The sequence below is a fragment of the Opisthorchis viverrini genome (genome assembly GCF_000715545.1).
Source record: "Opisthorchis viverrini unplaced genomic scaffold opera_v5_245, whole genome shotgun sequence".
In the NCBI taxonomy this organism is placed as follows: domain Eukaryota; kingdom Metazoa; phylum Platyhelminthes; class Trematoda; order Opisthorchiida; family Opisthorchiidae; genus Opisthorchis; species Opisthorchis viverrini.
Window position 1 is genome coordinate 12,898 of NW_008751904.1, and position 15,221 is coordinate 28,118.

A 15,221-nucleotide genomic window follows, 5' to 3' on the forward strand; every position below is an offset into this window, starting at 1 on the left:
AGTGCCCCAGATTACGGTGGATTTGAAATCTTCAAAGAAGAATTTTTACGAATGATGATGGAGCAACAAAATAATGATATACTGAAGATTAGTGCTCAACATTTTGACCACTGCAGGTTACCCTTTTTTCAGGAAAAGAACACGGAAACGTATCCAAACAGACAGCTGGCGAAACAAGGACGTCAGGTGAGTGGCTAGGGGGGCCTCAACACGAGTGCAGCCCAGGGCAATCATCAAAGCCCAATGGGTCTTATTTAATCGACTATTGATTAGATAAAAATAGTCAGTTGACCTGGTCGAACTGTCGTTTCAGTTGACGCAAGCAAGGTGGGTGTAAAGCAACGGACGTTTCTTACGGTATCATTCTGTTTGAGTTAAGCGAGAATGATGAGTAAAAAGGCCTCGGGAAAAAGGTTCGTGCCAAAAGCAAATAGCCAACTTTGTATAGACGTAGCACACTACTTATAAGATTGCTAAAAACTCTTCGACAGCCTAACTTATCAGTACTTTGTTACATTTATACAATGTACTGCGATGTTGGCGCTTCGTACCAAGTGCAACATGAAGCGGCCTGTGCGCAACACATTCAGTTGAAGAACATCATAAACGAGAGATTCAATTGAGTCTCCCGTGGAAAGCCAATTGATTTGCAAATGAGTGTATTTGTCGAAATCAGTCCAATTCGAGTTCAAGTAGATCATAAGGTTGACGAAAACTCGGCGACTGCTTCTACCTGATGAGCCTGAATTGGAAGGGCAAAACCGGTCGTGGGCTGTCGAAGCGTTTTCAGCAACCTTGTGAGTAGTTTTTTTTCATGAAAATATATTGCGATATCTGGAATATCGTGCCAACTGAAACATGAGACGGCTTGTGTGCAGCATCACGGACGATAGATTCAGCTGAGTCTTCCCTAAAAAAGGAACTTGGTGTGCAAATATGTGTACTTCGCTAAAAATCCACCTAATTTGCACTCTCGCCCACTGAGGACTTCCGATATGTGACAGGATGAATTATCGAAAGTAGTCACACCAAGGAGGGTGAACGATGAACTGAACGTGCGGCGAATAGCAACCGGAGTGAGGAAATGGACAAGGATGGAAAAATGGTATCATCCTAAATCATTGAATTTCACTGAACTTCACTCATCTCATTCACGTGATGACGTCCTTTCGGGCCGGAATGGTGTTTCCCATCGCATGCTGACAAACACGGCGTGAATTAACGTACTGAAAGGTAAAACACAATGTCCCCGCGTTGCGAATGTCAGATTTCTCTACTTATTAATTCAACACAGATCGGTTTTAGCGTAAAACACAGGGCATGGCTCAGGAGAGCCACACACCTGGCCTCTTTTTGGACATGGCAACCGACCGCGAATGGGAGTACAGCGTGTTTCTACATAGAACTTTATCGGAACTCAGTAAAACTTTGTCCCCTCTCAAAGGGATCAAGCAAAGTAACAGTTTTCACGCAGCAACTAACTGCCGTTTTTTAAACATCATTCATATTTCCATGAAGGAAACTGCTCAAAAGGTTGCTGAAACCTCGTCGACAACGCACGACCGGTTTCGCCCTTCTTGGAGCTCGTCAGGTAGGCGCAGTCCCCGAGTTTCTGTCAACCTTATGTTCTACTTGAAACCAAAATGGACTGCTTTCGAGAAATACACTCATTTGCAAATCAATTCGGTTCTTTTTCACGAGAGACCGTACTGAATCTCTCGTTTATGATATTCCACATCCATGTTTAGGCGCGTTCCACAAGAAATTTGTGGTACTGTACTTTCCAGATTTAAATTAAACCTGGGAGTATAACAAATAGCAAACTCTCCACCTGTCCAAGCTATTTTACATTTTGGGGGTTTTGCTGGATAGGTACTTTGTTGATAGTCACACCACTCGCGCTTTTGAACGCTCCTCCTCCTGTTCTGGCGTAACTATTTCGGTGAGTCCGCACCAAAGGGAAGCACTGGACTCGAGTTTCGCTCTCATTAGAGCTCATCAGCAGTGCATATCCGATGACCGTGCAGGGATTTGAACCCCGGATATCTGACATTCGAGGTGAGCGTGCGAACACTACTAAACCAATGCACGTTGGACGCATCTGAATTGTAACCTCCGAGCATTTATCGTAATGAGCCGCGGGGACTCACGAGTATATCATACCGCTTGAGCAGCTCACGCCATCTTCATGAGGGCCCCGGTGCATGAAAACACCAGAGCCTCTGGTTACTGCCAACCGTCGTTAGCTGATAATATCTTAAAAATACAGAATGGAAAACGGGTACTGTTATTTCGCAGTGATTTTCGATGAGATGACATCCTATTTTGCATGTTTTTTTCTGTTTTTGAGACGGATTCTGCATTCGTAGCAATTACAGTATACTCGCTAGGATCAATTTCACATGTCCCAGGCCAGGAATAGCCCTCAACATTTCGCACAGGAGTCCGTATAAGCTGGGAGACCTCAACCTCTGCGGTCGTGGAAACATCCGGCCAAAAAGGAACCACTCATTTGCTGACTGACAGCGAGTCCCCTGTTGCTTGAACCTAAGTAGGAACTCTGTTAATCCACTGTACATGAGCTTGTCGGTTTGAAGTGAATCTTTTGCGAGTCTCTTGAATTTTACGCACTGGGTTGAATTCACGTCGTCATTTCGACATGCTCTAAAAGCCAGTTGGTAGTCCCTCATCCAAGTCGGAAAGTAACCAGGAACGTAACCCATTCTTCATTTGCCAGAACGTTTGGATAATCGAGTTCCGAAAAGTTCAAAGGGTACACATCCTTTAATCCGTCGTAAAAACCAGCTGTGGTGGGTCCTCGATCTTCCACGCATTTGCCGACCGGATGAACAACCTTCTGTGAGTTATTTAGTCGGTGCACAATACGGAACTCTTCGTTTTTTCTTATCTGCTGTTTCCGTTTCAGGACGGCATATACGAATTCCTCGCAGTTGGCGTTTCTCGGTATGGAAATTGCTTGTAGAACTCCTTGAAACAGTTTGCTCACGGCAGTCAAATTCCCATATTGAAACACTTGATGGTAGGTATGATCAGCATTCAGACAGACATTCAGAAGTGGTATATAGATAACACGCAATACAAGAGGAGGATTTGATCGGTGTGCAGAGGGCAACTGGTGAGTAATGCAGACTGAAAACAATGCCAACTGGTGAGTAAAGTAGACTGAAAACAGTGCTGAAAGCTTGTTTCAAGGGTCAATGTTCAGTAGCGAACTATACGTAGGACGAAAGGTTAATAATTGCACAATGGGCAATTACCTACTTCAGCGATCCATTGAGCTATACTGGAGAGTGTGTCGCGAACAGATGGGATTTTGTATTTTCCTTATCTAGGGTGACTGAGGATGATTTCAACGCGGCAGTGGTTTGGAAGGTCAGCTAAATTGATATTCACTCCGAATCCGACCTAGCTGTAAGGTGCTTCTCTTAACCGCTCGGTTGACGTGTTCATCTGGCTTAGCGCTCAGCTTCTCTGTGTGCAGTCCTCAATGGTAGTTGTCCCTTTCGCCCTTTAGAATACACACTACTTCTAAGGTCGCCGAAAGCGCATCGACAACCCGCCACCGACTTCTCGATTCCTTAGACCCATTAGGTAGACGTAGCCAAAATTGCGTTCTAGCTGAATAAAGGTCTGCATGCAGATGGTGAAACACATTCGCTTTGGTCTCCTGAGTGGCTGAAAGCGGATGACTTGACTGAATCTCACCTCTGCTAAGGAGAGACTGGTGGTGTGACGGTGTACCTACTTCAGCGATCCATTGAGCTATACTAGAGAGTGTACCCATGAAACTCGCACAGTTTCTCATACCAGGTTGGTCAATGGTTAGAGGTCTCTCATATCTCTGTTTCCAAAAGCTGACGAGACCCCGCAGCATATTTTTTTCGATTTAACGTGCAACTGAGCTGAGTTTCCCACCAACAGCAACGTAATATGTAAACTGAGTATATTTCTTCAGAGGGTGGATTTGATTGAAACTATCAGCACTACATGTAGAAGGCAGAAGATCATTGGAGGTCCAAAAGTAGACGATTCGTTCAGGAAAAAGGGAACGATGAATTTGATTAGATTGGTGAGTCAAGTATGGCAAGTGGACAGTGTTTGAAGAGGAACCACACGCCAGTGGGATCCAGTTCTATTGCAGTAACAATGAGGCCTATAGATCAAACTACAGCCACTAAGTCTGGGTGACGTTTTTCAATCCATTGGATAGTTTGTTCTGGATAAATGTGTCTCGACTGCGGGATACAAACACCAAGGTTGTCTACGACCGGGTTACTGGGACCACAGACGAACGATTTCTAAAAGGCTGGACCAAAGCACTTTGAGCTTGGGCCTATTACACCTTTGTAAGAACTTTCTGCAAACCTTTCTCGGTCATTTTATTGCCCTTGGGCAACTTGGAAGAGATACATTGGCAGTGCTCCGGGATGGACCGAAATACAAGTTTGCACGGTCCGGATTTGGGATCACCTACGTAAGTCGTACATCGATCGACCTTCGGATGGTGACAACTTGGTGGGATATTCTTCCCATGTGGTCTAAGCTAACGGCGAAACGTAGGCCCATACCACGGGAGTTATTCAGCACGTGTGAGGGAGTGCTGGCTGGCATAATGGATTTTGAAAAACTGTTTTGTTTAGCTGTCACTTAAATGCTATAAAAAGGAAATTCATAGCACATTTTCGCGATGAACCGCTTAACGTGAAAGTCCTTCGTCCATTAAATTTGGCTGTCCTGATTTTGTGGAATTTTCAAAAAAGAAAATGAAAGTTTCTGATGACATTCCGTGCATCACGTGACTATGTTTCCCTGTACAGACAGCCAAGTGTTTTTCGAGCGGTTTAGGAAGTTAAGTGGTTTTTGTGACTGCCACTTTTTTAAGATGCAATTTTTGCCTGGTGTGAAAGTGAGAAATTCAAAGTTACCACGTGGTGTGAAGTGGTACTTGACAGTACAGTCTATCGTGTAAACTTTGCAGTTCCAGACAACAGCTGTGCAATTTTTCTTGTGACCTATGACGGATCAATACTGTTCCGGGGGTACACTTTGTATTTGCATAACACATCCTAATTTAGGATTTCAGTGGCGACCAGCCAGATGTTGAAGGCGAATCTATTAAGGACAAAGATATGAAATCAGAGGTCTTCGTTCGGATAAGCCACGTCAAAAAATTAACCCCCGCAACTGGTGTGAAGGGTACTTCACACCACAGTCTATCGTGTAAACTTTGCAGTTCCAGACAACAGCTGTGCAATTTTTCTTGTGACCTATGACGGATCAATAATGTTCCGGGGGTACACTTTGTATTTGCATAACACATCCTAATTTAGGATTTCAGTGGCGACCAGCCAGATGTTGAAGGCGAATCTATTAAGGACAAAGATATGAAATCAGAGGTCTTCGTTCGGATAAGCCACGTCAAAAAATTAACCCCCGCAACTCAAAAAAGATTAGAAAAAGAGGACATGAAATTTGTAATTTTAGTTTTTATTGAAGAGAGTGGAATTGGGAAGTGTCATTATTAATTTGCATGAAAAGGTGCGTTTTTCGGTGTCTTTGCCTGCAAAACAACTCACAAAAGTAGCTGCCAACTAAAGATCGGTGTGTCCCGCATTGGCGTTTATTCTGAATCTTGTAGGTGTGCCGAAGAGATTCGATGGTTTGTGTGCGAGCTCCAGTCGTTGGATCCACAAAGTTTTCGGTATGATTAACCCTTTTATGAGTATAATTCATGTCAATCATCGTTTCAATCCCTTGGTATGATGCCCACATGTCGGAGATGATGATTGAGGCGGGAGCGATGCAGGCCTGGATGATGTCCATCAAAGTGGCCGCAGTTCAATTTGGCACCGCATACATGAATAACTATTTAGTTTCCCGGCAGATCCTTCCGAAAATCCACTGCTGGAGAAGGACTCACCCTGCGTGCTTTTTACGGCGTTTCATCTATCTCGACGTGTAGACCTGGGCCGCTGATGACTGTTGGAGTCTGCAAAAGCCGCCAGGCGCCAACTTCGTGAAGCAAGTTCTTCCAGTCAACAGGGGTCGTGTGGCTGAAGGATAATTCTTCTGAGTCTAGATGCGGATTAGGAATTGTTTTCATCAAAAATAGGTCAACGTTGTGTGCGTACATTCAATTGGAGCTGGCAAAAAGTGGGGTGGGACTTAACTTTTCACACATGCATTTTTTACATTAGTGGCGGGGCTTATCTGGAAAAGATCCCTTCGTTCTAACAGAAACTTGGATTTAGGGACCTACTCAAACCAGTCTAAACTGTTTGCTGATGGATTTCCAATCTCCAGGTGTTTGATTCTTGCTTGGAGCATCTTTATTGCAAATTGTCAGATCGCTACTATCCTGAGTTGTACTCCTCATGCGTGCTCTCCCGAGGAGTGATCGTCTGCTTGATGTCTGTGGATAAGCGCTGCTTCAATCTGCTACCAAGATGGACGAACACTTATTTGATCTCCGAAATCCTGATTTCTTGCAGCCCCGATGACAGTATGGTCCAAACGTCACGCAGACCGGGCTTGCATATTGCTGGATGGATTTGCGGAGAGTCAGTCTTATTTCGGGATAATCATTGTCAGAAAGTGGAAAAGGATTGAGTAGGTCTGAAATCCTGAAGTCCGATTCTTCTCGCTCGTCTCTTCATTCGTAAACTTGGATTTTCGTGAAGGAAACTACTCACAAGGTTTCTGAAAACTCTTCGACAGCCCATGACCGGTTCCTTCGGGTGATACGACTGCTAAGCGCCGAGAGATTGTTACAGCTGAACGCTTTACGGGCCCGGCGCAGATGTGTTTGCATGCGTGGAGCTTGTAGTTCCATTGTTCAAAGAATACATGTCGCGATGCTGACTTAGAAAAGTACATGAGTAACTTCAGTCTTGACACAGGAAGAACATCCTTGGCAAAATTGATTTTCGAACTTGTAGGCCAGAAAAGCCTATGTAATGTGATTCTAAGTAAGGACGAACAAATTCTCCTATTGAATTGTATGAGCTTTTAGTGGTTGGTGATTGGATGATGAGAAGAAGATGGCTTTCTTGAAGGAAACTACTCACAAATTTGCTGAAAACTCTTTGACAGCCCATGACCCGTTTCGTTCCACTTGGGGCCCATCAGGTAGGCGCAGTCCCCGAGTTTCCGTCAACCTTATGTTCTACTAGTCTCCTATGAGAACCGAATGTGTATTTTTCGAAAACTGTCCAATATAGGTTCTTAGAACATCAGATTGAGGGGAACTCAGGGCCTGTATCTAACTAATGAGCCCCAAGAAGGGTGAAACCGGTTGTGGGTTGTCAAAGAGTTTTCAGCAACCTTGTGAGTAGGCTCTTTTATGGAAAATATACTTCGATATCTCGAAAGTTGTGCCAACTGAATCATGAGGCGGCCTGTGTGCAGTACATTAAGTTGTAGAATATCATAAACGAGAGGTTCAGTTGGGTCTATCGTGAAAACCGAATTGATTTGCAAATGAGTGTATTTCTTGAGAAGATGGTTTTATTACGACTCTGAATGTACGGACCTACCAAATGCACCCAAATGATGATTCGGATGTTCGGTGAAATCGACAAAAAAGGCGGTTGTGGAACGCTGGAGCACAGACTAGTAAAACGTGCTCTGTTTTTTTACCATTTCACAGTTTTCCTCAATTGTTGGCTTTTAAATGACGGAACGCTTTTTTGGGATAGGACAGTATATTTCTGCACAGTCTGAAGTAAGATAGTCGTGTAACAATTTATTTCTGGCCAAAATTAATTGCTGGTTGCTGAAGAGAAAAGATTGAAATATGCCTCGGGGACATTTGTGGAAGGCGACAACCATCGGCTTTCCTCGAGTGAAGAGTCCTAAATTAGTCAGTCGTACTTTTGTTTCTTGTAAGTCCACACCAAGGAGGAGGGAGGGGTCAAGAGCTGAACTCAAGTTTCTCTCTTATTATTGCTCATCAATAGTGCATATTCTTGGTTGTGTCAGGGTCTGAATTCTGGACATCTGGCAAGCGAGGCGAGCGTGGTGCCGCTATTCCACCAGCGTACGCTGCGTGCGTCCGAGTTACCACGTCTGAACAGGCGAACGTGTTCACCGTTGGGCGACGTGACTGGTTTGCCCGACACTTCGATCGATTTATCCACTTGTCATGGCTTCCCAGTCAGGTGACGCCATAGAAGCTTTGAACCTTTGGGGAATGCTTCTGATTCGTCGCGGACGACGTTGAGATTTGTAGAATAACCGGTGAGTTCAGATTTTCGTTTGGTAGCTTCCAATAACAAGCTCAGGTACACAGGGTTCTTTTTCGGCTATGTACGCGTCTTACTCTTCTTATTTGAAATATTTATGATCACACTGTTAGGTTTGACGTAGTTGAGTGATTCAGTATTCATCAATTGCATAAGTAATAAGGTGGAATCGGTCTGTCCACTAGAAATTTGTCTGGAAATGAACTAATCAGATGACATCGGGAATCAAACTGTGACGGGCTTCCCGCGAACGTGTCAGCGATTCCGTTGTTAAAAGTACCTGAAGACAACGCAGAACTTCTCCTTGTATTTTCCCTCTCTTCAGGACTAGTTTGCGAAATCTATCAAACTTTTCAAACAAAATATTGAAAACAAGTTGTTCTGCTTGAGAGAACATACTACTCATAAGGTCGCTCGTCACGTGGGTGCCGATTCCGAGTTTGCCTCAACCTTATATCTGAAAACCAAATTCCAAGCAACTGGTGGAAGGCATTCATTTACAAACTGGCTGGTGTTTCCGGGAGACTCAAGTGAATCACATCTTACGCGCTTCTTTAGCCGACTGTGCTGTGGAGTCGGTCACAAGAAGTCAAATACTTTCCGCCAAGAATGTGGAATAGCATACGAGCTAAAACGGTGAGTGGCCTTTTGGCATCACATTCCACTGGAGGATGGCGTAAACGTGAGACTTGGTTGAGATTAATTTGAGTCTCTTCCGGGCCACTAATTTTTTGTCTTGCCGAAAAATCAAAAACCGAAATTATTCCTAACCCGAGCATAAATTAGTTGCTTCACTTGGGAGAATTTCTGTCAACAAAAGTGTCCCATAGATGTTCATTGATGTTCAGTGGATCAAGATATGCTCAGATGTCAACACGTTTCAAATCACCGGGTAGGTTTGCCAGGCAAAAGCATTGTTCCACGAGCACGTTCCTCAAACTAGCTACTTTCTCCCACGATGCATCTGAGTGTTATCTTAGATTCCATACTGTGGCTTCTTGATGACGGCTCCGAAATCGATAACAAGTTGGGAGGCAACGATCCATTTGTACGGTACGTTATGATGAAGTAAGGCTGTACAGTGATGGATGAAAGAGAGGCGTTTGGTCATGGCCATCTAGCTTCTTTTCTCCAGCAAAGTGCCGATCTACGATGTCAGGCGAACGCAAATAGCCGTTCTATCGTCCCCAGGTGCGCTCGCCTAGTGTGATGAACTTGTGGATCGTGTGTGTAAACACAGCCTGTTTATTGTCAGACACTTTCTGCTGGTATCAGGACACGCAGTAACCAGTAGATCTTCCCTATACAACCACGCCTTCTCAGTATTCAGTGCAAGTATGTTGGCCATGAAGTTCCTTGATGCGCTTGATTGCCCAAGGACTGCCTTTATAAGACCATTAGTGTTACAATACAGTGTTTTACCATGTCAGCTTATCTGCTGGAACCTCGTCAGTGTATCATTTGACAGACTAGTGCGGTGCTGTCAAAATCCTACCTGGTTTTTCCTTAGAGAACTTGTTGAGTAAAAGACTTACCTCTTTTATATTTTTTCAGAAAATGTGAGATCCAACATCTTCACGTCCTATCCATTACAAATGATGAAGGCATTCCATATGTCTTCGTTTCTGAGTACTGATCGAAGTCTCTTGTGTATAACTGTTACCATCTAGCACATATGGCGCGATGGACGATGGTTCCGAATGGAACAATGAAACCTACGAGAAGCTGGTCCCTCTTCAGTGGGTTCAGTAAGCATTCGACAAAGAAAGCTGATGTGTACCCATTCTGCTGAAAGCTGGTCTTGTGTAACGTTTCTACATCACGGTGTGGGGCAATGCTTTTTTTCGACTTCCCAGGTATCATTATTTATACAATGCGTACATACCTACTTATAACATTTAGTAATACGTTACAAAACGTTATGAGGGGAAAGCGATGGTGACATCCACAGAGAGCTCAACGGAAGTTGGAGCGAATTCCCTATGTACATGTGTGTAACTGAAACCAAAGACGTAAGAACAGGTGAAGCAATAGGTCCAACACTTACCTTGAGTAACCACAAGAACACTTCATAGATGTGGAACTGAGTGAGCCATGGCGTATGGTATAATAAAATGATTACTGTGAGAGCATCCGGCTGAAGTGGAAGAGTGGAAGACTTCTCACATTTATCCGTGAGAGATAGCTAGAACGTTTGTTCGTAGACAGGTAAGATCCACAAAGGAATCTGAGCAGCAAGACCTGTCCTGCTCAGGAAAAAAATATAAAAGGAAACTATAGTAGTCAGGAGGGTATATTGGAACTTCTGGAGTACGTAATACTGGTAACCTAGCGATAAAGAGTGGGACCTGCATAGAATATTTGCTGGCCTCGAATTCCTTCATAGGATGTTGCGTGGATGAGTCAATTCAGGTCATGACCTTGAAAAACTGATTCTCTGTTGGTACAGTGGACCGGAAGTGACCCCAACGTCTCTCCTCGATTAGATTCAGTGATCTGAAAAATTCCGTGTATATTTCTTCACTAGAGACCATCGCGCATTGCTTTATGTGTGAAATTTTCTACCGTTTTCTACTCATGCCTCCAATTCTCCAACTAATCAACGATAAAGTACGTCTCAGGCGCCAACTTCCATTCGAATGAAACACGCGGATTTTGCAGTTTCCTGGCATTAACATATAAAGTCAGAAGGTCATTAGAGGCTAGCACTCGCTACAGGCAGGGAACGGTCTTCTTCGCTCAAAAAAATAAAAGTACAATGTGCCAGAAAGTGGCATAGAGCGAGCAGTGATGGATAACGTACAACAGCCTCAAGTGAACCAAGGAATCACTCTGATCCGTGCTCATAATTCCCCCAAAGGCAGTTCGTCGCCATTTGGTGCTGTGGTTATCGCTGAACAGTGCCAGCCCATTGGACACACGGCTAATCTAGCTAATCAGTTCCAGTCACAACGAAACGAGTAGTAGATTGATTTTCAAGACTGACCATATCCCGCTTTAGATCCTTAGATCTGTCCGGAGTGGCTAGACATTTGAAAACGATGACATGTGGTTTATCTCATGTCTTTTCGTCAAGTTTCCACAATTAGTATGCGCACCGAGTATGAAGGAAAGCAGAACTTAATGGACATTCATCTAGGTCAGGTCTAGAAACATTGCGAAGCTTAAATTGAGTGTTTATCCTACAGTACACTTATGTTAGGGCTTTTTGAAGTGGAGGGCGAGTAATGATGGGCTAATTTGCACCTTTACATCAAATCTCATTCACGTTCGCCTGTTCAGACTTGAAAATTCAGATTCGTCCAAAGTGCCTTGGTGAAGTAGTGGTTACACGCCCGCCTCGCATGTCAGATGTCCGGGGTTCAGATCCCAGCACGGCCATTGGATATGCACTGCTGATTAGCTCTAATAAGGGCGAAACTCGAGTCCAGTGCTTCCCTATGATGTGAACTCACCGGAATAATCACGCCAGAACAGGAGGACGACCTTTCAAAAGCGCCAGTGGTGTGATCATGAACAAAGTACCTATCCAAGCAAACACAAGTCACTGACTGCGACCTTAGGAAGTCCCAGTCCAACATACTACTCGCATGCCTCCCACCATCAGTAGTATCACCGTTACAATAGCATTCTGAATATTCGTCATGGAAACATGACGAGATTGTGAAATCAACTGGTGTATCAGAAGAACCGTTTTTCAGAAGTGCTATCTGAAGAAGAGTTGACTTCAGTCTACTTTCTGATCGAATACCAAGTGGTATCATTCAAGAGGCCAGTCAGTAGGTGACCAAGTAATGTGAATTTTGTGATTGCAGACTGAATGCTGCTGTATCCTATCTACATAAAAGTTAATTTACAAGGTTGAGTGGCCACTCGTGGCCGAACAGTTATACGTTCAAACTGCTAGCCAGTAGGTTGCGGGATCCGCACTGCAGATGATTCTCAGTAGGAATTAAACAGCTGCACGATACATCTCTTGACAAAACACGAGACTATTAAGGTTGATGAGACTCACTCCATAACCCATGATTTTTTTCGGCTCACTCAACAGGTCAGCCTAGTCCTTGAATTTCTACCAATCTTGTTCTGACTGAATACCAGGCGAGCGGGAAAATACAATCACTATCTGGTAGAGACCTAACCCAATATCTCCCGTTTTTATGCTATTATCCAGCTGTATATGTTGCGCAAACATTTGTAAAAGCCGCGGGAACCGCATCTATATCAAACCTTGGAGACGAATACATACCTGGTACACTCACGTGAACTTCATGGCATGCAACCTTTTCCAATAAGTTACGTTCGAACCCTCGTACCTAGGCCCGGTTAGATTTGTACGAGGAGAGCAACGAGGAATGCGAATGGTTCCAAACTACTTGATCCAAAATGTCTGTAGTAACCAAGATGCCGATAGCACAAACCACACCAAATCAAGGACAGTCGTACGCACCTCGTATTGGTCAGTTTCACTGCACCGACTAGTGGCTGGGGGATATGGGTGAGGGGTAGTTAGTAACAGGAGAATTGATTTCAACCAAAACGCGTAAGAAGAACGTATCAAAGAATGAATCACGATTAATCATCTAGGGAACCGCGGAGAACTCCTCTGTTCTGATAGATACATGTTGGTACTTGGACCGTGTGTAATTCGACAAAGAACTGTCCCACAGTCACGTGTTCACGTGTTTCTGAGGTATTCTACCAGTTTTGGATATACTCAAAAACGACAAGTAACTGCGCTATCAGTAAGCAGTTTGTGAGTTGCACTCATCAATCACATAAATCATGTGAGATAGCTAAGCCATAAACAAGAACCTTCTCAAACAAATCAGTTCATTTCGTGCTCATAGGTAGGCATATATCTTGGAAGATTTAGCACCGAAAATGGGACAGAGAATCTCAAATATTGCTGGTAGTAAATCCATACCAAATACTAACTCTGTTAGTAAGATACCAGAGCAAGATAAACTATATTCGTATTGCACTACTCATAAGGTTACTGAAAATTCTCCGACAGCCCACGACCGGTTTCGCACTTCTTGGGGCTCATCAGGTAGGCGCAGTCCCCGAGTTTCCGTCAACCTTAGCGAATATACACATATTTGCAAACTAATTTTGTTTTTGCGAGAGACTCACCTGGAATCTAGCTGAATCTCTCGTTCGTGATGTTTCCAAGCAACTGAATGCGCCGCACCAGTTGGTTTCAGTCGGTATGATTTTCGAGATATTGCGATACGCGTACATTCGTAACGCACTACTCATAGGGTTGCTGAAAACTCTCTCCTGGGGACTTTACTAGAGGAGAATTCTGTCTGCGGAAACAAGAGGAATTTTCTACGGAATGGATATGCACATGAACCGATCAAAATGTATCATTTTGTTCTTTTCCTGTTTCCACCACCGGTGGCAGAGACCGAATGTTCTGATTTATTTTGGATATTGAAATCAGGGGCACGTAATGTTAATGAACAAGTTGCTGAGGGAAACCACGACTGTTCACGACCAGCCGGTCGATATTCGACCGGAAGTGATGAGTAGTTACTCAGTTCAAGATGCCGTATTTGTATTTGCTAATTTCATCTGACAACCAATCACTCCGAAACACATTATATGGATGGAATCGTTGTCAGCTGTCTGCTTGATCATCACGGTATGAAATTGTTCCAACTTACAAATTTTCTTCCTAACTGCCGACTGCAAGCGGTGATCTTCTTCATGAGGAGAAGCCCATGACCGAGCTGCCAGAGTTTTCAGCAACTTTATGAGTAGTATATTGTGTCTGAAAGTTGTACACTTGGGCTCGAAAATACTTGAGCTGATGAAACCGAAATATTGCAAAAGAAGTGTCGGGTAGGTGCAAAGTGACCACAAAAATACCCCACACAATCGATGAGAACAGTCAGATTGCCCACACATAGAGTGACAATTAGCACTGATAAGTTGAAATTATCTTTTATGAAAGCAGCTGTTGTGTTGACTAACACTCTCTTGCTCGTTAAGCTGGACTGTTGTACTAAAAAGATAATGGTTCTGATACACGGTTGGAAAACCGGTATAAAGGCGGAGATTGTGGCGAGTAACCCATGGTCAAGTTGTGTAAAAACAAACGTCCCCGCATCTGCCCGAATGTTGATTCTGAATTTATTGAACCGTTATACAGTGTTTGCTGATTGCTGTTTGGTTGGTTCAAACAACGTTCAAAAAGTTATGGGAGGCGCTTGAGGATGTCGCCTTTCCCAGAAACCTGTAAAAATGGAGCCTTTGCTGTCATATCTCATAGTTCCTGTTTCTCCGTGAATCCAAAAAGTTATGGGAGATAGTTGAGGACGTTGCCTTTTCCGGAATCCTGTACAAATGGAGCCTTTGTTTTCGTATCTCATAGATTGAAAATGCTTAGTTCCTGTTTCTCCGTGGATTCGAAGGTGTCTTTCATTCCACCGACACTGTTGAGAGGACGGGAAATCCAACGTCGAGCCTTCCTTGATGGTTGTGCGGAAGACTGTAATTTTTGTGATTAGCTATTCTGAAAGTTCGGCAGACGATGGATTACCTGCATCTTTCGAGTTCGGGTAAGCGGCTGATATCGATGACCTTTCAAGGTCATATTGCGGCCAAACACACGAGGAAAATGTGCTTATAGCATAGTGATTTCAAGGGCACGGCTATATTCCCCATATCATTTTTTGTCACACGTTTGAGCAGCATCACACTCACATCCTTCTGACGATCCAGATGTTCGTTAGCTTTATGACCGCACTCCAATTTGTCAAACAACCGGTCCTTCTGATCGTTCATAACAAACCAAATGTGTTCATGAACTTAAACTGGTCGTTACGTGTGCATGCTTCTGATTATATGAGAGCAGTTAGGAAACAACAAGAGGTTAGCGAATATACACTCATTTGCAAATTAATTTGGTTTTTCGAGGGGCTCACCTGGAACCCAGCTGAACCTCTC

General features: G+C 43.8%; 3 protein-coding genes across 3 annotated transcripts in view; 2 read left to right on the plus strand and 1 right to left on the minus strand.

Moving 5' to 3' along the window:
- T265_08960 (hypothetical protein) overlaps positions 1–801 on the plus strand; it is a gene marked incomplete at both ends in the record, with an annotated part of 5,332 nt that extends 4,531 nt beyond the window's left edge. Inside the window, 2 exons of the mRNA XM_009174907.1 lie at positions 133–186; positions 697–801. Of these exons, the coding sequence (XP_009173171.1) occupies positions 133–186; positions 697–801 (159 nt within the window). The remainder of the gene's footprint in view (positions 1–132; positions 187–696) is intronic.
- A 1,214-nt stretch (positions 802–2,015) lies between these two features.
- T265_08961 (hypothetical protein) lies at positions 2,016–5,732 on the plus strand (the record flags this gene model as incomplete). Its single annotated transcript, XM_009174908.1, has 3 exons — positions 2,016–2,058; positions 2,927–3,044; positions 5,660–5,732. 3 exons carry the CDS (start codon positions 2,016–2,018, stop codon positions 5,730–5,732), a joined length of 234 nt encoding a protein of 77 aa, XP_009173172.1.
- Positions 2,708–15,221, minus strand: part of T265_14715 (hypothetical protein) — a gene marked incomplete at both ends in the record, with an annotated part of 18,448 nt that continues 5,934 nt past the window's right edge. The window contains 2 exons of the mRNA XM_009174927.1: positions 2,708–3,133; positions 10,312–10,401. Coding sequence (XP_009173191.1) covers positions 2,708–3,133; positions 10,312–10,401 — 516 coding nt within the window. The remainder of the gene's footprint in view (positions 3,134–10,311; positions 10,402–15,221) is intronic.